We start from the raw sequence: 25,850 nt of genomic DNA, 5'->3' as shown, positions 1-25,850 counted from the left end.
CAGTCCAGGAAATCCTTAATATGGATGAAGGCATCCAGCTATTGCTGTAGTTGAATGAACATAAGATCTGAATAAAAATAAAAAGGCTTTAACTAATCATTTACACGACTGTGATAATAAATGTTTTATACAGTTGAAGTCAGAACTATTATTCCACTTTGAATTTTATTTTCTTTTTTAAATATTTCCCAAATTATGTTTAACAGAGCAAGGAAATTTCCACAGTATGTCTGATAATATTTTTTCTTTTGAAGAAATTCTTATTCGTTTTATTTCAGCTAGAATAAAAGCAGATTACATTTTTTAAAACCCTTTTAGGGTCAAAATTATTAGCCCCTTAAAGTTAAATTTTTTTCTGATAGTCTACAGAACAAACCATCGCTATACAATAACTTGCCTAATTACCCTAACCTGCCTTTAAAGCCTTTAAATGTCACTTTAAGCTGTATAGAAGTGTCTTGAAAAATGTCTAAGCATATACTATTTACTGTCATCATGGCAAAGATAAAACAAATCAGTTATTAGAAATGAGCTATTAAAACTGAAATGTGTTGAAAAAATCTTCTCTCCGTTAAACAGAAATTAGGGAAAAAAAATGAACAGGGGACTAATAATTCAACTGGGGCTAATCAGACTTCAACTGTTTGTCTTCTTCCAGCCATCTCAGGTATTTTCATAAGAAAGTCGATTTATAATCCCCTGCTAATTGACATAGCATGTTAAAGTAGAATGTAGCTATACATTATGCTAGATGCATGAGCTCACTGTGATTTAACTATTACAGAAACAGATGTGACTGGCTATATCATATCTAGATAAATATGCCTAGATATCTATATCATATCTAGAAAGCTAGAACAATTTACGTTTTTCTGACTAATTTGCATGTATGCATTGATATGATGCACATTTTATCGATTACAGTTATTTTATTTCACTAAAACTACACACATTTTATATTGTGGAAACAAATGTTAAGCTTCACTAGTAATTAGAACTATTCAGTTTCGCAAAAGAGTTGTATTATTACCTCATCAACTTCAGCTCTTTAAAATAATGAATAAATGAAGTGCAGTGGCGGAATTTTTTTAAACATCATGTGACAACAGTGCCACTCCCACCTGCCGGTAGATACAGGTACTGCTGAACAGCTGACCCGACACAAACACTGCGTGAGGTGGAATGTGCGTGATGTACGCCGTAATTTTCAGTACTTAGATAACAAATTAAATGTTATACACCATTATATATACTTATATATTATATATTATATATTCTTATATTTTTATTTAAGTGCAACATATTGCAAAAGATCAGGGGCTTTTGACAATACATTAGGGGCTTAAGCCCCCAAAGCCCCCCCCTCGCAACGCCACTGACCCTGTATGTATTAAGCAATGTGTCAGCGAAGCGCACAAATAGTGCTCTGCGCTGGACTATAGACCTGCTTTAATTTGGTCTATTGAACAGACTTTTTTAGTTCCTAAAAATAGCAACACGCCAGCAATGCACCTTAATACACCTCCTTTTTTAGACCAGAACGCCTATAGGCGCACATATGAGCGCAAATGAGGCTTTTTCAGTTCATTCATAACAATTTGCTTTTGTATAATGTTATTATTATTAGCAGTATGATTTATTATATCCATATTTATATTTGTTTTATTAAAAACAAACTTAGATTTGCCCACCTGCAGGTTTAAGACCATATGGGGCACAGCATGTGTTTTAGGATATAACTCAGGTGTTTGAACACACTTGGGTATTATTGTTCATTTATTCGTTTGCTGGAAATTAGAACTGAATTTAAAATAGTTTAGAATCAAACATTTGCACTTAACAAACAAAATTAATTATTAATAGGCTAATTGATGTCTGTGCGTACAAGGTTTCCCTATCCACGAGAGCGAAAGTGAATTTATCTCTCATTCTCATGCGGTAGATGCTCTGTTTAACTGTTTTCGTGCTAGTGAATTGCTCAGTTTTTCCACTTACACTTACTTTACATCATGTAAATAGCAAATGCGCTTATGGCGCGACGCAACTGACTCTTAAAGGGTCACGAAACACCAAAACACATTTTTTGAGCTGTTGACAGTCGTATATGTGTCCCACACTGCTAAAAACACTATTAGGACACCTATATTTCACTAAAAAGTGTAAATTGGTTGTTTTTGCGTTATTTCAAGCAAATTCGTACTTCCTGTTTGAAACGAATTTTTGAAGCTGCGTCACGGTCATGACATAATAGTGTGTATTCCAGCGTGCAGACTGGGCGTCTGTGCCAGAGTGTGCCTTATTACGTCTCACAGTGTGATGCATTAATGCATGAGTAAGGGTTGGTTCAAACCAATCAGCGCGCTCTATTGTGCAACTTCATTAATATTCATTAGTGTCACCGTCTTTACACCACAGAGACGCCACGTTGTGTTGGCAAAACAAGCGTGAAGTGTTGCTTTTACAGTTTGCTGCCATTAAGTTTCGTTTTCATTTTCTCTCTGTGAGAGCTCTTCTGGATCACGTGTGGATTACAGTGTACGCGACGCTCAACAACAATAATTTACGTGTCTAAGGAGGATTATTGTTTACCTGAGAGCTGTTCTCATCTGCAAACGCTAAAATCCGGATTCCGGATGTAGTCTTCTCTTCATAAAGACGCGGCTCTAGTTGCTGGTGATTGTCCTGTCTCTACAGATTTGGTAAGTGAGTGACCAGTGCTCTTTGTATATTCAGTTTGTTCGTATCAAATAAGTTAACTATTGCATTGAGTGCAAACATGTTAGCACCGCATTTTGTGACCGGAATAACACACGCGGCTTTCGGACGCTACCTGCCGTGTGCATCTAAGTTTCCGGGAAATGCGGAGGGTTTTTTTCTCTCATTCGCCGTGCGGTATCAAACATTGCATGAAAAATACACGCATAGAGCAGACCTTCGAATCAAATATCTCATTTGTCGCGAGGGGCATGAATGAATTCCCTGAATGAAAGAGCCAAACTGCAGTTAAAGTCCAACATTTAATAATTTGGCAAATAATTCGACTACAGATGTCCATGTAGGTTAAACACCATCCCTTTCTCCTGTGTATTTTGACTGAAACTCGCGCGTGCCCAAATAGACACTCCCACACCCTCCCACTTTAGTTTCTCCGACACTCCCCCCTAAAGAGAGCTGGACACCCCCACTTTTCTGACTTTTTCCAAAGAAGAGGTGTGAAAACACCCTGCTGAAACGAGGGGGTTTCATGGCCCTTTAAAGGGAATGGGAGATGAGACTCTGATTGGTTTATTCTCAAAACACAAATATAACTCCTTAAGAAAATAAACTCAAACCTTTTAGACCATGCACTACGGCGCAAAGCAGATTTTTCCGTCCTTATATTAGCGGAAATGCATTTTGAGACGCCCAGAAAGTGTTTGCGCCCTGCGTTTTGCGCATGGACCGTCAAAATAGAACCCTAACTGAGAACAAAAAATTGATTCAAAAGACTAAAGAATCGTTAGATAGAGACAAGATTAATTAAATATCACATTTAAAAACTATAGTGAGATGAAATCCAGCGTTAGATCCTTGATAAACTGTCCGATGTGTGCTGCTCTCACCTGAGCAGGTGGCTTAGGAATCATCTGATTGGTGAATCATAAATTAAATAATGCGGGACCAGCTGTAAGTAATCATTAGCATGTGATCCTCTCAAAATAAGTTTATAAATAAACTTCACTTAATAAACTTCACTTATAGTCTCTTTTATAGATCTTCAGGAGCTTCTGGGAGAGGTTGGATGTCTGTTATCAATGATTTCAATGATATAATGTTAGTTTTGGGTAGCAGACATTTGACTACACATGTTCAAGCAGAATAAAACATTTATTGTTTTTAAAATACTCACAGAGGTTCATGGAAATAATAATGATAACCATTTTACTATAATCTCACAACGTGTGTTTTTTACAACAAACACACAATGCTTACGAAACTAGAAAGTTTACTTTATTCCTCTCCCCGTTAAACAGACACTTACTTTCATGTTTAGTTTATGAGTGTTCAAGTTGTAAATCCAGGAGCTCTAATCTCCACTGCAGTGCAACCCATCAGCCGTCACAGATAAACTCATATAATCATAATTAACATGTTTCTTACATCTATCTCTCGTATTTAAAAATCTCCCTTTGGAGTTGACTTTGAGATTAGTAGCTTTTTAGATCTTTTTTCTTACGCCCAAACATACACTCCACACTGACTAACACATAAAAAAATTGAAAAACCCTTTGACATTTTGATGCAAAGTTGACAATTAAATAACATTACAATCAACTGAGATTTAGATCATGTTTAATTCATTACAGCATGACAATTTAAAATGTTAAAACAGTAAACTCATCCAATTTAATACTAACTTAACTGACCTTTTATGAATATAAACATCATCAATGCACAATGCTAAGGGGTGAACAACATATGCAGCCTCTCTACGGTCGAGAGTTGCACCAAGTGGTTATCACCCACAATTGACATTCAAATGTCCCCATTTCAAAGCAAAAAATTCAACAAAAGGTACATTTATTCAATAATATAATGTTAATTTTATAAAGACTGCAATACTGCGAGTAGGGATGCGACGATTAACCGGTTTCACTATTAATCGCGATTTAATTCGCCATGGTTAATTAATCGTAAAGGCTTCTCAACACTGTGTTTTTGCACGGAACAAAACTGCAGCAACTAAACAAAGTTATGCCAACTGTGCTAGCTGAGCTAGTTTGTAAACTGAGATTAACAACCGCGCACACTGGACTGACTATGAATGAGGCTAATAATTAAGGCAAGCTAGTTTAAGTTCGTTACTTCCAATGGAGGGACGCGCACGCAACACAACACGTTCATGCTTTTCAGGCGCACCTAGTTGAGATGACAGAGGCCTTTTGTGAACGCGGAAACTGCATACGGCTAAAGTTTGAGGAAGAAGCAATGGAAAGTACAAAGGGTTTGCAAACCCACTTATACCCACTTACAAATTATGTCGCCGATGAGAACGATCATGTGGCGAGTGTTGATCCGCCAGCCGAGATTAATCGAGTGTTTTCAGAGAGAGTGCTGAAAGACTCAAGCCTGTTTCACACCGCAAGCGTAAGTAGCGCGTGTTTTTTTTTTTTGGTGTCCATGTAAACAGATTAGAGCTTTCATACTGCACATAGAAGCAGCGTGTCAGCGCAAGACGTGAGCATCACTGAAGCAGCAGTGCCGTAATAGTTTTGGTCTATTTTTGCCACGCTGCACATGCTCAATTAAGATGACAATACATTGATAATGACCAAAAAGACCACAGATAAATGATATTATAAATAATAAATAAATAAATAATATTATTAATAACCACAGATTTTTATATAGTCAATCGAATGAACTTTTAAAACGGCAACACATATGTATTTAGGCCCAAACTACAAAACCAAATTTAAAATAATTTTTGTTTTAAGCAAGAAACGGAGATTATTTCTTAGACTATAATCATACAACCAAAATTTTTAAGCGTTTTTCGTTGACCTAAATGTCACCCCTCTAAGCAGCAATTGCACGTTTAGCTTGCTCACTATCCATTCTCGAACACAATTGGTCAACCTGACTTACAGCAACAAATGGTTGAAGGGTCTCTGTTGTGATTGGAGGTAAAAGAGGGTAAAATAAAGATGACAAAGATATATACAGTATGTTACGGTTAAATTAAGTTGTCTAGGAAAAAATAAACGTAACACTTATAATATTAAATTATTACTGAGTAGATAGATGGAAAATACACCAGGACACAAAATTTACAGTCAATTCATTTATTTCTCTTACGAGGAGAAGAAAAATGAAGCCAACAAAAGAGAGGCTTACATGTGTGCGCTTTGTACAATGTATATATAATATTAATAATAAGAAAAAAAAATACAATCGAAAGTTTTAGGGGAAAAAGGAACTAGAGTGGCGCCAAAGCAAAGAACTAAACAAAACCAAAAGCCACCTAAACTAGAACACAAGATCCCCCTCTAAACTTACTAATAAAGATCAAAACGTGAAAAAGAAACCGAAATCTTCAGCGTTTGCAATGCCACACCTAAACTCCCTGAAATAATAAGCAAAAATACAAAATGCGGCGCTCACCCACTTACCTAGTGTTTCTGAACATTGAAGTTACCTACAGGCAAAATGTATGTCGTGCGATTTAGTAAACTATTCCCTTTTCCCCAAAAAGGAATGATAAACTCTTTAACCATGACTTAATTTACATCGATGTAGTTATTCAGAAACACAGAACAATTGGTCTACGAGGAAACGCTCTAATGAGGAGTGACAGGCTCGGGATCCAATCAGCAGGTACCTAGTAGAGAAAAAGTAGCGGAACAAAAGGTGATAAGGCGAGACAAAGAGCGAATGATAGACAAGGAGATGCGAAGGGAGCGAAAGGAGACAAGCAAAACAGAGAGGGAGAAGGCACAAAAATACAAACTCCCACGGACCGTAACACAGTAGTTTATGTATGATCCATAAGTATTTGTTCAGGGGTTGACAGTCAAAGTTAGTCTGCACAGAACATCATTGTGCAGAAAATGGCTAGTCTACATTCGCTTATTAAGCTACAGTTTAAGAGTAGCTTCCCCAAAAAGGGTGATTTTAGACATTCACAAAAATGGACAAATGCAACAAGCCACTACAGACCTCTTTAATGCTTTAGTTGTTGACCTGGAAAAAATATTTGCAAGCTTAAACCTGTAAGCAAATTAAAACTGATTTGTCGTGTCCAGTCCTGCATTGTTTGTACACTGGAATGAATCATACTGGGGCATTAAAGTACTTACACATCAGGTTGCTGCCAAAGCCTCCCTGGGAGTTCATGGTGTCCGGGTTTCTGGATGTATGAGTCCCGTAAAATCAATGAACAGCCTGAGTGAAAAGAGGAAGATCAAATTGAGGAAGATCATCACAATGTCTAACAACACACATAACATGACATCAAACATCATAAGTGTCGTTTCTGATTCAAAACAAAAAATTGTTGCGAATACATGGTTATACTAATAGCCTGCTTACTAGGGAAAACATCATTAAGTTTAATGGTTGTGTAGTTTACAAAATTATGCATGGTTACATGGTTAAGTCATTTAAATGTAACTTTAAGAAATGGCTTCTTAATAATCAACATTGTGAACACTACAGGCTTTTTGCTGCTGTTGTTATTTTATGTTGTTTATTTAAGTAATGTTTTTAGTTTGAATTAGTATTTTTATTGGTATGGTGTTTACTAACAAAAAAAACTGGTCTTTGTGCTAATTTGGGTACATTTACACTCTTGGACGTTACGTTAATGTCCACTGTCCCTTGTTATGAAAAATAAAACAAAATGAAACTTATGTCTGAGCCTTAGGAACTATTCTGATTAACTAGCATTTGGTTATAAGTCCTAGATTTTGGATTGTAATCAGGCAAATATTGTATGAAAAGTATAGATTACTAACTTGTAAGACTAAGCCCTTCATGCAACACAAACATTACATAAATATTTTTTATTATTATTTGTATATGTACAGTTGGGGTCAGAATTATTAGCCCAGAGTTAATTTTAGAATGACTAGCCAGGGAAAGCCTGCTTCACAGTAAAATATAGTCAATTCTACAAGATAATACTGTGAAATCACAGTAATGAACTTTCCTATCTACTGTAAAGTTACACTATATGATTGTAATTTCACAGTAATTTAATGTAACAAAATCACAGTAAATTACTGTTAACTACCTCAGAGTAATATGTTGTGAATTTACTTACGGTATTTTACTGTGAAAGTAATGGAATTATTCGCCAGTAATTTACTGTGAATTTAAGGTCAATTTTTTTACAGTGTAAGTGCATCATTATGCTTATATCAGATGCTGCAGACTAAAACTACGTTCACACTCCGATTTTTTTCTCAGATCTGTTTTTTTTTTTAATTGCTGTTCTCATTGTTGTTTTAAACGTGACCGATATCAGATTTACAGTGTGAACAGATCATGGTCCTAAACTGTGCAAAAGTACAGCTACACACAAACGTTAACTGTTAACTTTAACATCAACTAATTTGTTAATGCATTATTATTTACGTGATATATTCTACGTATGCAGTATTTTATTCATTTTATTTATGGAATTTTATTATGGTGGTATAAATGTTTATTAAATCTAATGGAACGGTGTATTTTTGGTTAAAGGTTAATGATTGGTTAATGAGCGGCATTCGGCTTTGGCCCTTTATTAATCTGGGGTCGCCACAGTGGAATGAACCACCTGAGCGGCAGTTGTAGTTCTAAAAAATAAACAAAATCAACAACCTTAACTTTCTTGGGGGATTTGCCCTTTATGCCATTTCACTATTGATCAGCCACTTGTTTGTAGTAAGAGCCAGAATTACGAATGTTGATCGTAAACGATATAAAGATTGTATTAATTCCAGCATAGTTGTTTACACCGCCGTCGCATTGCAAAACAATCACATCTGTATCAGATTTCATACCACATATGAAAGTGACACAAATCGGAATTGAAACGATCAAATTTCATGCGGTTTGGGCCACATTTGGCTGCATGGTCCCAACGTTTGATATGTGTCCTTATGTGATAGAAAGCTATGGATTGTTGTGAACATGTATAGTACTGGCTGTACAGGCTGGGGATTAAAAGTAATAATTTGAGAGGAAAGTCTCTTTCTTCAGATTTCACTTTTTTAAGATCTCAACGTATGATCAAGAGCCAAAGCTAAAGGTATAAATCTGGTTTTGCCTATATTGGTTTCATCTTAAATATCACTCATTTCTCTGTTGAAGAAAAGTGTCCTGCACCTTGATGACTTGAAAGTAAATACAAAAATATTGTGAGCTTTACCTTTAAATGTGTCATAACAACTTCAATGTTTGTGTGTTTGTTTATTTAAATCACATACTGTTCAGTGCATAATTTTAATTTCTTCATGGTCAGTTTTCAAAAAAGACAAAGAAATCTAGCCATAATACTGACCTTGAATTTTGCAATGTGGAAGTAAACTCTTTTGTGCGATTGTTTTAGAACTTCTGATTCATTTGCCTATTGGGGAAATGACTATAAATAATAAATGGCATTAAAGTGTCAAACTACTTGCTCTACAAATGAGTGTTTATGAAAATAAATAAAAATAATAAAATCACAAAATATAATTGCAACATCAAGCAACATAATGAGCTGCTTAGTTATGGTTTAAAAAGAACGGAAGTGAATACGACTAAAAGTCTTCAGCCCTTCAGGTTCCCAAAGGCTGTGCCTGCAAATGCGTTAAAAAAAAGGTCAATAAACTATCATTCATTTGGGCCTAATAAGAGAATTTAAAGCCCAAATTTCCATCAAATAAATGCAGCTTTGATGGCACCTTTAAAATTCTACCAACCCCAACCGTTTATATGGCACAGACAAAGATTAATGAGTCATGATGATGCTATTCTGCAACGGTGAAATGATAAAACATGCCCTGCCTAATAAAACATTGCTCATAAGCAGGATTTACAAGAGGAGGACTTTCTGATGCATTCCAACACCACTCAGACCAGGCCTCCAGTTCAAATTATACCAATACATTTAACAGAAATCCACCCTTTGTGATTTATGAAGTAACCTGCAATCCATGCCTGACATCTGTTACAACAGCCTCTTGTCTACAATATAATTAAATTTATGCCAAAGGCCAATGATTCAACAACTATGACCCCCAGGCAAATGATGCTAGAAACCTTTAGAACGACTTTCACCTTTGCTTACATGAAATTTAAATGTGTGGCTGTGCATAGGCAAACAGATACACATCATATAATAGTTAGATCTTTGCCACCCTCCATATAATAGAGCTGAACAAGTTATACTAATATATATGAATTTAATCATCATTATGAATTGCTATCCTTATTCCTAAATGTAAACATTTGATTTTAAAGTTTACTTTTAAAAGTTTAAATCAATCAAAGCAATCACAACAGTTGTCCTGTTCTTTGTACCTCACTTAAATGACCTAAGATGATTTGACAGACGCTGGATCTTTTAATCTTGATAACTGATCTCTGGCTAATTTGGTTCTTTAAACAAGTTCATGAATCAGGTTAAAATGTCAGGATGAACTGATCTGAGATCACTGCATGTGTTGCGAAGGACAAATCTATCGATCCTTGAATTCATGATCAGCAATACAACGATTGGCCGATGGCACAGCAACAAAATGACAAAATCTGATTAATATTCAATTATCCATTTGATCAAAATTACATAAAATAGAATTCATACATAATTACATAAAATAGAATTTTCATAGAAAACAGTTTTATAAATAGACTATTTTAGTGTGGTGATGTCATTGGCTCATGAACATTTCCTGTTTGTTGTCAAATTATTTCATAACTGTAACAAGAGGAAATTCAATCTTAAATTAATGTTAAAACAGCTATTTTAACATTATTTATCAAAATGTATCCATTTTTAGACTCTCGAAAGCTATTAAAAAGGTAAAACAGGAAATACATTGGGACCCTTGTTTTTGTTTACATCTCTCAAAATGGTCTATATGATACATGATACTTTGTGTGCGACAGGCTTTACACTTTAATTTGTCAAGAGAATTGGCCTAAGGAATAATTGACTATTTAAATAAACTTTGCATCAAAAAAGCCTTTTGATATCGTTAAAAGTGCCTGCAACTTCTGTGAAGCAACACATCACTGGCATATTGTGCTTGTCTATAACCATACACAAATTGTACTGCAGCTGGTACCTTAAAATAGTATGCGTTTGTAGCTTAAGCTACATATTAATAAATGTTGTCTTTAAACCCCTTAGGGAGAACCACACCGTGACCATCTTTATAGGCCCTACTTTTTTTGTGCACATTGCATAAGTTATATATATAACCATTTACCATATCCCCAAGTGTATATAACTACTACTGTAAGAAAATATCAGAATTCGGTTCATACTTTTAATATTACCTTTGCTTGAAAAGACCCAATCTAATCATGTTGATTTGAAATAAGCCTGCTCCCCAGCAGGTTTGGGCTACCAGACCTGTTGCCATGACAACAACTCTTGGATGAGTTTTGAAAAACAAAACAATCCTGGATTGTGTCAAATCATAAATAACCAAATCTAGCTAACTAAGTAATCCACAGATGAAGAATGGACCCCTGATGTTTAGATCATCATTCTGACAATGGGTTCAGACTATAAGACAGTTCAATCAATCAAATTGAAATCGCCATCATGATTAATCAAAAACTGCAACTGTCATGCACATGTTGTCAGGGAAGCATGGTTCTAATGATCAGCAGTAAATATCCTCTGATGGCCAAATGGCGCTCTCATGTGGAAACTCCAAACACACAAAAAATCCATGAAATCCCCATAAACGTTGTGGAATAAACAGAAGATTTAACTGCTTTCATAGATTCAGTTAAAACGAACACACACACACAACTACAAAATAATTTCACAGTATTTATTTTTAAAAATTGGCAGAAGTAATGAATTGAGCTTAGAGTAAAAATATGTTACTGAATGAATCAATTCCACATGCATTCAAATGTAGCAGCAACACAGAGCTGCAGATCATGGAGAAGCTATGGCAAAATTATTATCTTCTTTGATTCATTAGTGCCTAATTTAATCGTCTGCACTTATAAACACAATTTTGCTTAGTTTGTCATTGAACTATAGCACGGTGTAGTAAACATTGGTCTACACTATCAGAAAAAAAGGTACATGGTGCTACAAATAATGCTCCTTGAGGAACAGTTTTGTACCTTTGTAAAAGTCAGACCTTTTATGGTACAGAAAAGACCTCTTATGATACTGTTCTGTAACTTTTATGGTACATTTAAAATAAAGGTACACAATTGTTCCTATAAAAAGGTACATAAGTGTTTGACAACTCCTTTATTATAATACCTATGAAAATAAATATGACTGGAAAGGCAATAAGGCTTTATAAACAATTTTAATATTAAAACATGAATCACCATTTAAAAGTATATGTGTAAAGAAACTCATAAACATTAATTATTAAGTTCTATAATACAATATTACAAAACAACTGGTAAAACATAAAACTAAGTATTGTAAACAAAACATTAAGGCATTTTAAATAAATGTTTGGCAAGCATTTTGACACTGTTAAGGTAATAAGTTGTCACTAGTGGTACCTTTATGGATCATTCTTGTACAATATTGTATCTGCAGATTTTAGTAAACAAAGGTACATTTTGGTTTCCCATGGTACAAATCCTGTGCTTAAAGGTACAAATATTTTTGTTTGTCTTAACGTACAATTCTGTCCCATAAACAGGTACTTCCCTAGTAAGGGTTTTTACCTTTTTTGGTACAACATTGTACCATTTGTTCTGAGAGTGTATCTGACAACAGGTACTAGATATAAATAAGTCATTTATAAATTATACATGTAAATATAAAAATTCTTCAGCACAAGGACAGCATGTATGGAAAGCACTAACATACACCCAAAGTGCTTTACAATGATATGAGGGGATCTCTCCTCGCCTACACCACTTTGCAGCCTCCACCAGATGCTGTGACAGCAGTCACAGGACAACAGCATCAGTATGCCCACCACACATCAGCTACAGGTGGAGAGTCAGTGGATTCAGTGGATGGGAAAGGCCCTGATGGGTGAGGGCTGATCTGGAAATTTGACCAGGACACCTGGATTACACCCAGGGCCGGAGTGGGACTCCTTTTCAGCCCTGGAGTTTCAAGCATTAGACCGGCCCACCTCAGTTCATGACTGACTATATTAAAATAAGGTCATTTCCAATTCAGTTTCTAATGACACTATCATGTCTTTTTCAAGAAAACAGTTGCTTTAGAACTTCAAATGTTCAACAACCTTACAGTTTTATATGTCTTAACAATAAAAATGAAAAAAAAAAAAAGGATTACTTAAATGAGGATTGAACACGGATCGACAAAGTCATAATGCAACGTACTGACCATAGGACCACAATGGCACTGTTACACTTGTGTGGCCAGAATGATAGTTACATCATCATTACCCTGCAGGCTGCATTTTGCTCATCATGGAGGCTGCGAGACAATAAATAAGAAGAGTGGAGCTGCAGCAAAATAATTAATAAAAAGAGTGAGGCTATGGTCAAAAAAAATTTTTTTTTTTAGTTTTTTTAGTTTTCCTATGTGGTCTTCGATCCAGGTACTGATCAAGCTCATCCTTGAATAGCTTCATTGAGCTATGTTAAACTTGTTAGCACTTGTTAAACACTCATGCAACAGGCCTCGCTCTGCTTCCATGGCTCTAGACCAGGGATGTTTAACCCTGTTTCTGGAGATCTACTTTCCTGCAGAGTTCAGCTGCAGATCTTACTTAGTTAGTTTAAATGTTTTTAATTAGGGTTGGAGCTAAACTACGCAGCAAGGTAGATCTCTACGAGCAAGATTGGGCACCAGTGCTCAAAACCCTGCACATACTCTTCACCGATTCCAAACTGTCCAATCAAAATCTTGCGCTCTACATTGCTGCATTGTGTAGTTACATTATTTGAAAGGTTCTGGTCAGGGTATGTCACAGAGTATGTGACGGTAAAAAAAAAAAATGTTAAAGCGAACCATTCAAAATCTCCAACTCATTTAGTATTTACGCAAGTGGGCTGCATCCAAAATAGTGTACTTCCCTAATTTATGGTGGTTGACAAACAGTAAGCGACAAGGTGACACTGTCTCTGTCTCTTATGTTCAAATGTTCAAGAGAATAAAATCTCCACTTGCTGGGAAACGAGCATGATTCATCAATGATTCAAAATAAAAGCAGCCACCACCACAAGTTTTCCTCTATAATACATGTGTTGTGGATGGCAGATGCAACACGCAATAACAATCTCTCCCATGTTATCTTGCATTTGGAGGCGGATGTCTGATGATTGGGAACACAATCATGCTATAGACAATTCTAGGATGTACTTCCTAGAAATTAAAAAATGATGATGATGGACTTTCAATCAGATATTTTTAGAATTATAATGACAACATGAGATGATGTGATTAAGATCAGTGTGTTAGCCCTATTGTTTATACACATCATCTTTTGAGGAAAATTAAAAACAAATAAAATCCCATGACATGTTTTGATTTAAACTGAGGAATTTATTTAGTTTATGCATTTCCAACACATTTTTGTGTAAATTAAAAGAACATATTAGTTTAAAGCATGTTTTTAGAATTTTTAGAATTTATGTGTAACTTGCACAGGATTGTCGGTGACGCTTTGTATACAAGACGTTACACCAATTAATCTGCGGCAGAACGTGACGTGATGGAACATGACGTGTATATATATATATATATATATATATATATATATATATATATATATATATATATATATATATATATATATATATATATATATATATATATATATATATATATATAATGATTTTTTAACATTAGTTTGAAAAATTATATTTTAAATAATAAATGGTATTGATATTGGTATCGTAAAAATTTTAACAAAAAGTATTTGTATGTTAGCTCATTAAAAAAATTGTGGTATCGGAACCATACTGAATTATTAACATTGTTCTCTGACAATTTTTTTCTAAAAGTTTCTAAAAATGAATCTAAAATTTATTCAAGCGTATTAGGTTTTTCATGTGGACATGCATAAATGTATTTTTTTCAAAACTTCTAGTAAATTACATCATGATCTCAATTTTTAACCAAAATCTGAGGAATAACAACAACAGATGTTTACTAGTCTGTTCTTATTGCAGTTTTCAAAAAGCCAGTCAGTTCTAGATTATTCAGTATTGAGTCACTCATCTTGCAAAATCACTTCTTCTACACGCAAACACACAAGTACGCGCACATGCACACACACAATCAAGTGTTGCACCAGGTGATTACAAATTTAGGTGTGGAAACAAAGATAAATAATCGGATATAATAATGGCTTATTAGTAATATTAAGCTGATATTCATTAGCTGTAAGTGGTATTATATTATCTACAGCTGCTTTAAAGACAATAACGTCCAAAGCTTTTTTTTTTTTTTTTATCTGAAACTTTCACTTCTTTGGGGCAAAGTAAACTGAATATTTCTTTACCAGCACTTTTCTCTGTCCAAACAGCACTCAAGAACAGACAGGAAATACCTCAAAGCCTTCTTCTTGTCTGTCCTGTCACGATTAATACAGTCTAGTAACTGTCACTCATTGATTCACATCAGTGAATGCACTTTCACGATTCCTTCCTTCTTAAAGAAAAGTGACAAGACTAACAAGACAAGAAGTGGCAGCATAAGATCTGAAAACCAGGGAATTTAAACGGTCAAAGAAATGCTTGTTTGTTTATTTATTTTGAAAAAAATAATAGTGTCATGCTTTAATAATAAAAAATAATAGTGTCATGTTTTCTTTTTACTCAGATCTATAAAAGTATTTTAAAAATACATTTATTTTCATTTAATTTTTATAAATATGACAACACTATTTGATATTTTAGTTCTTAAATTATTCAAAAGTGCATCTAGTATACAATGACTTGAATACACATATTCTATGATGAATGTCTTTGATTTCTAAATACCCTCTGAATGACACTCCTAAATTACAATCATTTGAATTAAAAACAATCTTCACCTTTCCAGAAAATCTTAACAATTTTTAATAATCTTTTCCCCCCATGTGATGTTAATTCCCCCCTCTCATTTGCTGATAAAAGAGCACTTTTGTTGCAGTGCTGTTGGACTCAGACCTGAAAAAGTGAGCCTGGAATGTGGAGCTGAGAAAGTCACAGGTTAATAATAACTTGCTGATAAGAAGACCAAACCCATTGTGAGCCTGAGGCGGAAAGCAGCAGATTAAGACAGCAGTGTTTAGTGATGGATCGAGGCGTGGTGGTGACAGAAAACATCTGCTCGTGTTCTCTCTCAACTCAAGATACTCAGTTGGTTGTTACACTTGTCCTTTGAACTAATCATTATGATCTGAATTACTAGGAAACTGTATCAAAAAATCTTCCTGACTTTAAATTTTAATTGAATTAAATGAACTTGAGTCATATCTACTTAAGTCGAACTGACTAAAAAAGTATGTTAAACTTTGTATAGCTACAAGAATGTAGATGAAATTACTCATTAACTTATTAAATGAAGTTAACGTGACATAAAAGCATTTATTGCCATGGCTTTTTGTCATGTCATTTTTTTAAGTATTGCCTATGGCCTATGATTATGAATATGGGGCTTAATATTAGCATAACCATTCATTTAAGCAGTGTACAAACAAATAACATCCCATGACATGTTTTGATTTGAACTGAGGAATTTATTAGGTTAATGCATTTCTAACACATTCTTTTATCAATTAAAAGAACATATCAGTTGAAAGCATGTTTTCAATCTGCATTTTTAGAATTTATGTGTAACTTGCATTTCCATTCAGCATTTTTATGTGATTCACTAGGAAAACAAAGGGTGTGCAGAGCGCGGTTCGGTTGGGCTCGGGTGTGGTACACCAACCTGATCTCACGAGAAAACGTAAGTATTTTATGTTTTGCCAGTTTAGTGGCCAATTAGTACTAATTCGTACAAGTGCAGTCGTACGAAATTGTAAGAATTTAAAAAGGAGGCGTGGCACCTAACCCCACCCCTAAACCCAACTGTCATTGGGGGATGAGCAAGTCGTACCTAATTTTTACGAATTAGATGATACGAATTCGTACGAATTAGCCACTAAATTAAAAAGTTACAAATTGCCATGAGACTGTAGTGGGTACACTTTTAGTTTGAGTGCAAAGTGCACCTGAGCATGAAACTGAAGACTCGACATCACATTTAAGGGGACTGTTTCATATGTATTTATTTTTTTTTTTACTTTTCAACAAGTGCAAACTCTTATAGTTTAGCTACCACCATCAAAACGTGCAGCACGATGACTCTTCGAGCGTCAAAAGTGGTGAATCTGTTCAGCAAAAGATTTGACTAAAATAAATACAAAACAATATAACTAATACTATCTCCACTGTACTGAGCGAGAACGCTTCTCTTCCTAATTGAACAGTCGCATCATTGATGATTTAAGAGTGCTCGGGCTCAGAAGGTAAAAAATTATTGCCATGGCTTTTTGTCATACAATTTTTTACAGTATTATTGCCCATAATTATGAATATAGGGCTTAATATTAGCATAACCATTAATTTAATCAGTGCAAATATTAGGCAGAATATTGTATTTATCAAAGAACTGCATCTGCATCCACAGAAAACACCAGACATGTGGTGTTGTGTGTTCCTTGTGTTAGTTAACATTTAGTTTGTGATTGTTTGATGTTGTTTTATATGGTAAGCAGATTTAGAAGGTAACAGTTGAATGTTAAAGTCCGAGTGAAATCAAAAAGTACAATGTTTACTTTGCTAGCTCGCATTGTTATTCTTAAGGTGAATAATTAATCCGTGCAAATAAATCAACTGAAGAAAATTAAATGAATGTTTGTTTTGATAAGGAAAGTCTGACCATTTGCTTCCGCGTTACTTATGTTGATGTCAACCTGGGGGATTAAATAGGAAATGTCTATTAATATTCTTAACCAAATACACCTTTCTTACTGTTATTGCTGTCAGGGAACAATTTGTAAAAATAAAGGCCCGTCACTTACTTAATAGTTTCAAATGGAAGTATGTCAACATACTGAAATAAAATTCTATGTAACTTCCCGTAGAGGCAGACTATGACCCTTTTTTTTACAATTAGGGATGTAACGATTCACTGCCGATTGAAATCATTATTCAAAATTATTTAAAATCACTACTGACAGTGGTGAAGTTCGCCAGACAAAACATACTACAAGTATTGTACAAAGACGTTTACTTACACTAACAGAACAACGAATATGACGCACATAAGCCCTCATCACAGTGAAAATTACTGTCGAAGACGTCTATACGCAAAAACAAAACTATTAATAAGCCAAACTCTGCTTGCTCTGACGAGTGCTACAGAGATCACATGGTTCATCAGTGTTTTCATAACGAAAGTGTGAAGATTTTTTTAGACTGTAAGAGAAAGTTGTTCTGCTACAGAGCAAGGTATTAAATTATTTTACCCTCTTCTTTTCAAATTAGTTTATGCATATTTTAATAATTTGCTTATTATATTCAAAAATGTTCAAGATTATGTCTTCTTAAGTGTATCACACTGATACTTATACTAATTATTTATAGAAGTAATATTAATTATTCACCTTCATAATCTTGCTCAACTCCTGTCCTACTACATAATTAGTCCTTTTATAATCTTTTTTTTTTTTATGGATCACTGATCTTTGGTTTAGGAAAGGCTTTCCTCTCCACAACAGCCATCGCAGTCCCCAGTGAAAGAGTTTTTTTCATTAGCTGGGGGCTTTGTAAATGTTTATTATATACTTTTTTTTAAATAGCAATTTAGTTATGCCATAAAATGTATTATTTTACATAACATGTGTAGCATTTAAGAAAAAAAAATGAAAGGGCTCTTTACCTTAAATTTGTTTCTAATCATTTTGTTTTAAAAAAATCAAGACTAAGTTGTGAATTGTGAGATTAGTATTGTGAATTGTTTCGAATCAAGAGTCAGGTGAATTGTTACATCCCTGCATTTTTAGCACACATTAATAGATCCAGTATTTGTGTATTCATTGCCTTTAAATTGCACACTGGAGAACAGCATTTTGACTGGATAAGGTGTATTTTACTTCTGGATGATTAATTCATTTTTTAATTAATTGCAAATCTTTAAATATAAAAACTTATGTAACATGCATTATTTTCACATTATGTCAACAAATTAAAAATTTTACTGAATAATAAATATATCAACAGATTAAATAACTGAAAGTTCATAAATAGTCATAGTAATAAACAAATGGGGCTCAATGACATCTGCTGAATTTTTCTCACAATCCATCAATCTGCTTTTTTTCTTTCTTTTTTTTTTATTCTGGATACTATTTTAATTCAGGTTTCATTTTATCCAGACTGTGGATTAATGATTATAATAAATGACAGCAGAACAATAATCTAAAATCATAAAACCTGTAATTTTACATTTCATGTTTAAACAATATTGTGATTTTTACAGTTATATTTTTATAAACTGTTTTAATTAAATATTCACTTATATTTTGCTTTTGTTTGCCATTATAGATCATTTGATGTTATTGATGCATTTTTTTTAAACCTAAATCACATCAGCGTTTGAAGTATACAGGCTTTCAAACATACATGCAGACGTTTACATGGGAGAGGAGCTGCTTTCCTATGCAACTTTGAAACCAAATTTTCAAATAAGCAAACAAGATTAAAACAAGATGGCGGCGCATGCACACACTGTGGCTTCTCTCTCTCTCCAGACAAAACAGTGTTTTTGTGTTTTCCATCTTGCTGGTTGCAGTGTTATTGTGTGCCCTTAAGTGTAATTGTGTTGCTTACAAATAGTTATTTTTTACATATGTTTTTAGATTATATTATATGTGTGATTGCATTCATTGTAATTTCATTTAAAAATGTAACTTTTTGTATTAATATTATCTGTTATGCGCCTGGGGTCTGAATGTAACACAATCAACTCTCTGTATGCCTTGTACATGTGGTTGAATTGACGATAAAGCCGACTTTGACTTTGGTGAGCAAAACTGTCAACCAATCATACCAGTAGGTGTTTTTGATTTGGCATACTTATTTAAACACTGTGTTCAAATTATGATGTACTTTGATGTAAAACTCTCGCATAAATGCACAATAACACACATATCAATCTCAAAAGGTTGCTCAGCCAAAAAGAGTACAAAAAGCAAGTATAAAGGCGGCAACACCAAAGCTACAAAAGTATCAGATTTGTTACTAAAAGGCTATCACATAGCAAGTGACATTTCGTGCACACCATCTGACGAAGTGACGTGTTCTCAAAACTTTACATGCAATGTGATAGCCTTTTGGTATAATACATTTTATACTTTTGGAGCTTTGGTGTTGCCGCCTTTATATTTACTTATATGTAAAATGATTGACGTTAGAAGTGAGCAGTGCAATTAAAATAATAATAGACACAGTCAATGAAGCCTTAGATTCTGCAATTCTCTGCACTATGGAAATCACAAGCCCCTACATTTTTACACACCTATACTGCCAGATGTTTTGAATCTTGCACATGCACTTCTAATCTTTATCTGTTGGGGTAAATATGAAGTTGGTCCAATAATTAATCCCAAATATATTCTGTCTGGTTGAGGTCAGGACAGTCAAGTTTCTCCACACCAAACTTGCTCGCCCACTTCTTTATTGAAATTTGCTTGCTGGTGCGCAGTCATGTTGAAACAGGAAGGGTTCATACCCAAAACGTTCTCACAAAGTTGGGAGCATGACACTACAAAAAATGTTGGTGGGCAAAATCATTATGAGATGTTTTTACTGGAACTAAGGGGCCAAGCCCAACCCCTGAAAAACAACACAATCCCATCTCCACCAAACGTTGCACTTGGCACATTGCAGTCAGAGAAGTCCTGTACGGTTGCACTGGCAACCACCAAGCCATCCAACACTTTGCATTGTTCTGGTTGATTTGAGGCTTGGAAACTCTCTATACACTGTTCTTAAACTAATCTGAAGGCCACATGAAGTTTGGAGGTCTGCAACTATTGAATTATTGCAGAAAGCTGGTGACTTCTCTGCACCTCAGATTGTGCTGATCATACACTGTAACACGGCCTACCACTTTGTGGTGGATGAATTGGTGTTGTTCCCAATTGCTTCTAGGGATGTGCAATTTTACAGTGTATATCATATGGAGACAATAAAAAGTTTGTCGTTTCATTTTATGCTCTATTGTTCATTTTGTGATGTCACAAAATCGTTTAAGGTAACACTTTTTCATAATTTACATGAACACAATATTACATGCCATTATTGGGATGCAGACAAAATCATGAATGAACAACATCATGAGAATATTGCAATATTGAGAGTACAATGTTTACATTTTGCATTATATTTAGTGATATTATTAGTTATTATTTAATGTAAAGTGAGTTTTTTGTCATATCACCCAGACCTAATTGCTTATAATTTGTCATAACACCCCTAAAAGTTGATCACTGAAAATTTTATTTAGTGGGGAAATTTCACAAACGCACTTATTCCACATGTGGAAACCAATCACACCATGACAAAATTCATTGCGCTTCTGACAGTGGCCCATTCTTCTGTAGTGGATGTTATGATAAGTGTAATCAATCAATCCTACAATGCAGAACAATAACGAGTCTACAACCTATATACACAAATCAGCTAGAAAATCCTAATAATGCACTGCATTAGAATCCCAATAATGTGTGACTCCTTCAGATGAACTGTATTAGTGGACTAATGGAAGGTAATAGTGAATATAGGTGTAGGGGTGATTTTGCATACAGCCATACACAATAAATGTTATGGGCAATATTAGAGGAAGCAGCCATTTGCAGTGGTGTCCGAAACTATTGTGAACATTCTGATGTAAACTCAATCAATCCTATAATGCACCACAATAACGTGTATGACCAATGTACATTCAACAGCAGGAGAAAACCCCATTATGCACTGAGTATTCACACATGCAAAATTAATTACCACGTTTGACCACAGAATGGCATCCACAGCAGAATCCTACTGGTGTTTCCAAATAAATTACTATAAAAATGAGAAATCAGCATTTGTTATACCTGACAAAAATCTAAATACTTTGGTTCATTACTAATAGCTCGCTAAATGTTAATAATCTATCACAGGGTCTGTCCAAGAAATTGAAAATCAAATCATTCTGAGAGGTTTATTAACCAGCAAAGTACAAACTAAACAATATCCCTTCCGGTGCAGTCAGTGCTCAGATTCACTCACTCATTTTCTTTCACTTCATTAAGCAGACTAATGTAGGGAATAGTGAGTCAAGGGCAGGGGTGCCCAAAGATTTTTGCATGAAGGCCCAAAAACCAAATATCATTAATAGTCGTGGCCCGAAGATAAATCTACCAAACTATTTTATTTAATATTATTCAAAAATAACTGCTTTGAAAAATATTAAATAATGCAGAAAAACCTTTTAATGATAACTTATTGCAATAAAAACAATCACATTTATAACACATTTAATGCTGAATACACTCGTCAAGCAGAATCTGCCTTTGCTTTCATTTGCTCAGCAAACTCTCTGCATTGTCCTCTATTCGTCGGGTGACAGTATGCACATTTTAAACTAACATACAGCATTTACATTTAAACATTAAATTTCAGTTAACTAAAAGTTTACTGAGAATCTCTAAACCATCCCTATCATTCTCCCTCTCTACTCAGATGGGATGGCGGGCCTAATCAAAGCCTACTATGGGCCAACTTTGGCCCACAGGCCCTTGTTTGGGCATCTCTGATCTAGGGGGTCGATTTCAGATAAAGCCTACAAGCTTAATCTTGTTGGTAATTCATTAAAAAAAAAAAAAAAGACAGACCAATCACAACCTACAAAAGTGACAACATTTCTATGTGAAATTCATTCATCAGCACGTTGTGGTGAAATAGCTGCTGTCAGACTGGCACCATGTGGTATTAAAACAGCCCAACCCAAGCTGCATTTAGACAACAACAGTTCTCCAGACAGTCAAAAGAATCGTTCAAGCAACGATGACTCTTCAGTCATCATTTTCTCACCCTTGTGTCATTCCAAAACCTGACTAACTTTCATCTGTGGAAATAAAAATAGCTTATGAAAGATAATGTATTTGCTTAAGTCAGTTGACTTTCACTGCACTGAAAACACAAATCTTCTTTTGAGTCCGACTGAAGAATGTAAGTCAGGGGAGATTTGAAGATACAATAAGATATAGTGAACCACCACCTGTAAGTCTAAGTGAGCATTCATGACGTGTCTCAGACATTACGCCATCTCATGGCATTGAAACCAACCAAAGCTATCATTCTAGAGACAACAAGAGTGTTTCATAGTCTAGTTGATAAGAACAGTCATTCAAACCGTATGTAACAGATCTGGAACTCATGCAGGTCCTTGCCAAAAAAGGTGCAATCGTAACCGGCTAAAGAAGTTCTTTAGAAAATTACAAAAAAAAAAAGAAATGGACGCCTAAAAAGATAAAGACTAGGATTTGATGAACTCTACCCTAATGCACTCCTAAAAATGTGGGTGGAAACATCCTGTGACAAAATTAAAATGGAGAGTTCATTAAAATAAATAAATAAATAAATAATATTTTATATATAATAAGATGGATAGCTAGACAGACAGGCAGACAGACAGACAGAGTCAAATTATCTCTAAAATCAAGACATTTTATCAGATTTAGATGAACAAAAAAATGAGGAGTGTCAGGTAAATTTTAGACACTGACGGCCATCCGAGAACATTGTGACTAAAGCCTGTTAGTCACCCATGATTCCATGGGTGGGTATTAATAATCCTAACACTCAGTCTGACCTATGATACTGGCCACTTCTGCTTTTCTAAGGGATGTTTGTTTATGTGCAGCCCTGTGTAGAGGACACTCTGAACAGTCTCGAATAACATTTGCTTCTGGAATCTCTCAGGTCTTTAAAATTACAAGCTTAACATTCTTTGTGAATCACACAAGTTTCCCAGCATCCAACCTGACCCAGTTTAACCTTTGAAGACTGAACAGCAGTGCACACAAATACAGGCTGGAAAGTGATTGAACCAACATGCAAATATTCATGTTTACAGTGTAAAGTGCAAAAGGAGAAATAATGGAATGGAACAAGTTGTAGCAGGACAGGAACAGACAAATATGTAGCTCAGCTGGCTCTGACAGCATTTAGTGAGAACTGTACAGTGGAACTGGACCCGTTCCCAATGTTTTCAAAAAATGACATGAAGGTACTCATTATGGACCGGTTACCAAAGAATGTATAAAACCACAATGCTAAACAAAAGATGCAGTACGTGGGGTGTGTTCAACTCTACATGTTTAATATATTATTGACACTTTAAACTAATTTTAAGATTAGAAAATGACTAAATAATCTAAACAAAAAAAAGTAAACAATATATTTTATTTTATATTTGATATATCAGGCTTTTATGGCATTTTTGAAACTATTGTTGCACTGAATGACATATTACTGCAATGTAAAATCATAGTAAAATGCATGATAGGCATCAGGATATCAATGTAAAAAATACACAAATAATAAAAAAGATAATTAAGTGCCAAGTGTCTGTAAATATTCATCTTAAAATTATTAGGGGTAAAGTTGGTGTTATATTTGCACATTCATACTTTCACCTTAATAACATTTCAGAAAAGTATTCTTTGCATATTGTAAATAGGGAAAACATATTTATCAGCCAATGACTCTCAAAGTATAACATTGTTGGCATGCAGTTAATTAATTGGTACTAATGTTCATTTGACGTCATAATTACATGCTGTTTCAGACTGAATATTCAAATAGTGTGATAAAAAATATAGACACAGTGTCACAAGATGTCACTTTGTGCTAATACTGTAGTACATCACAATTATTATTATTTTTTAAATTCTGCTTTAGTATTTCATTAAACACCAAAGTCTGAAAGTATGGATAAAAAATATAAAGTTGTATAAATATAAATCTTAATGTCATTCCTAAATTTTAGAGCTGAAGAAAGTATGTAGATTTTGTACAAAAGGTTTAAAGCAAAGTTCATTATTTCATGTACAGGCTTTTTACATCAAGTAGGATGGAGTAGGCTTGATGATCAAAAAGTTTAGACCTCATGCATTTCTAGTATCCAAATTAGTAACACTGCTTACAAACATCTGTTAAAAAAGCCACAGTCATTCATCATGATGACGGGTCTTACAGTATATGCAGAAGGCTTTGTGTACATTGTATTAAAATCCTGAGCACAATATTTTACAAAGTTACCATATCACTAAATAAATAAAGGCTCGGATAAGCCTTGGTCTAATTTTCAGACTTGATTCAGGTTGTATAATGAATAATATATCGTTCAGAGAACAACTCAATGGGATCTGCCTTCAAAAGCTTCTGCGTGCGTTTTCAAGACATCTGATTCCCATTAAAGTGCCACTGGCTCCTCCTCGTCCACTTCACACACAAAGGCGCCTTAAACTATAACAATGTTACACATTTTTAAAGTAAAACTGAGAAAAAGTGTGTGTTCAAAAGCTGACATAACGGGAACAAACAAGTCTACTGTACAATCCACGTCGCCTTCACAATGTACAGTAAATCTCCGAGCTGAACTCTCAAAAGCACAATAACATGAAAGATTCCTGTACCTTGAACAGCTGCGATAGCAGTCAAATTGTCGTGCAGTGAAGTCCTAAAACTTAGTCCCGCCGAGCATGGATGCGTTACATGACTGTCTGGAAAACTTTTCTACGGTGTTCAACCCTTGCTTGTGAACTTCTGAGAAATTCAGTCCAGCCCACCGCTTCTGAAATCCGACCCAGGTGTTTGAGACGCACAGCTGGCGCAGGTAAACAACGAGAGACAATGGCCGAAGAAAGACATATGTCGTTTGTTTATTTGGTTTCATATTTTTTATAATTGATTTTAGATTTGGGGGGAAATTAACTGTAAAAATACATCATAAACGTCCGTACATCCAAGCGACTAAACAAATAGAGGAGCAAACTTGGCCAAAATAAACTAAAGGTTAATATTTTCTTACTAGTGTCTTTAGTAATAATAATAATAATAATAATAATAATAATAATAATAATAATAATAATAATAATACCGAACACTAAAATACTAAT

The 25,850-nt window shown here is 34.6% G+C and overlaps 1 protein-coding gene across 3 annotated transcripts in view; it reads right to left on the bottom strand.

Annotated features, from left to right (window-relative positions):
- The window catches only part of ppp1r13l (protein phosphatase 1, regulatory subunit 13 like), a 65,320-nt gene extending 39,802 nt beyond the window's left edge, over nucleotides 1-25,518 (bottom strand). The window contains 2 exon segments of one of the 3 annotated variants that reach the window (NM_001014320.2): nucleotides 6,840-6,904; nucleotides 25,368-25,518. In NM_001014320.2, the coding sequence (NP_001014342.1) occupies nucleotides 6,840-6,876 (37 nt within the window). In that variant the 5' untranslated portion in view covers nucleotides 6,877-6,904; nucleotides 25,368-25,518. 3 annotated transcript variants of the gene reach the window in all.
- Between the last annotated feature and the right edge of the window lie 332 nt (nucleotides 25,519-25,850).

The sequence above is a fragment of the Danio rerio genome, chromosome 18 (genome assembly GCF_052040795.2).
Source record: "Danio rerio strain M-AB ecotype USA chromosome 18, GRCz13ab, whole genome shotgun sequence".
In the NCBI taxonomy this organism is placed as follows: domain Eukaryota; kingdom Metazoa; phylum Chordata; class Actinopteri; order Cypriniformes; family Danionidae; genus Danio; species Danio rerio.
This window is presented reverse-complemented; position numbering and strand designations above follow the sequence as displayed.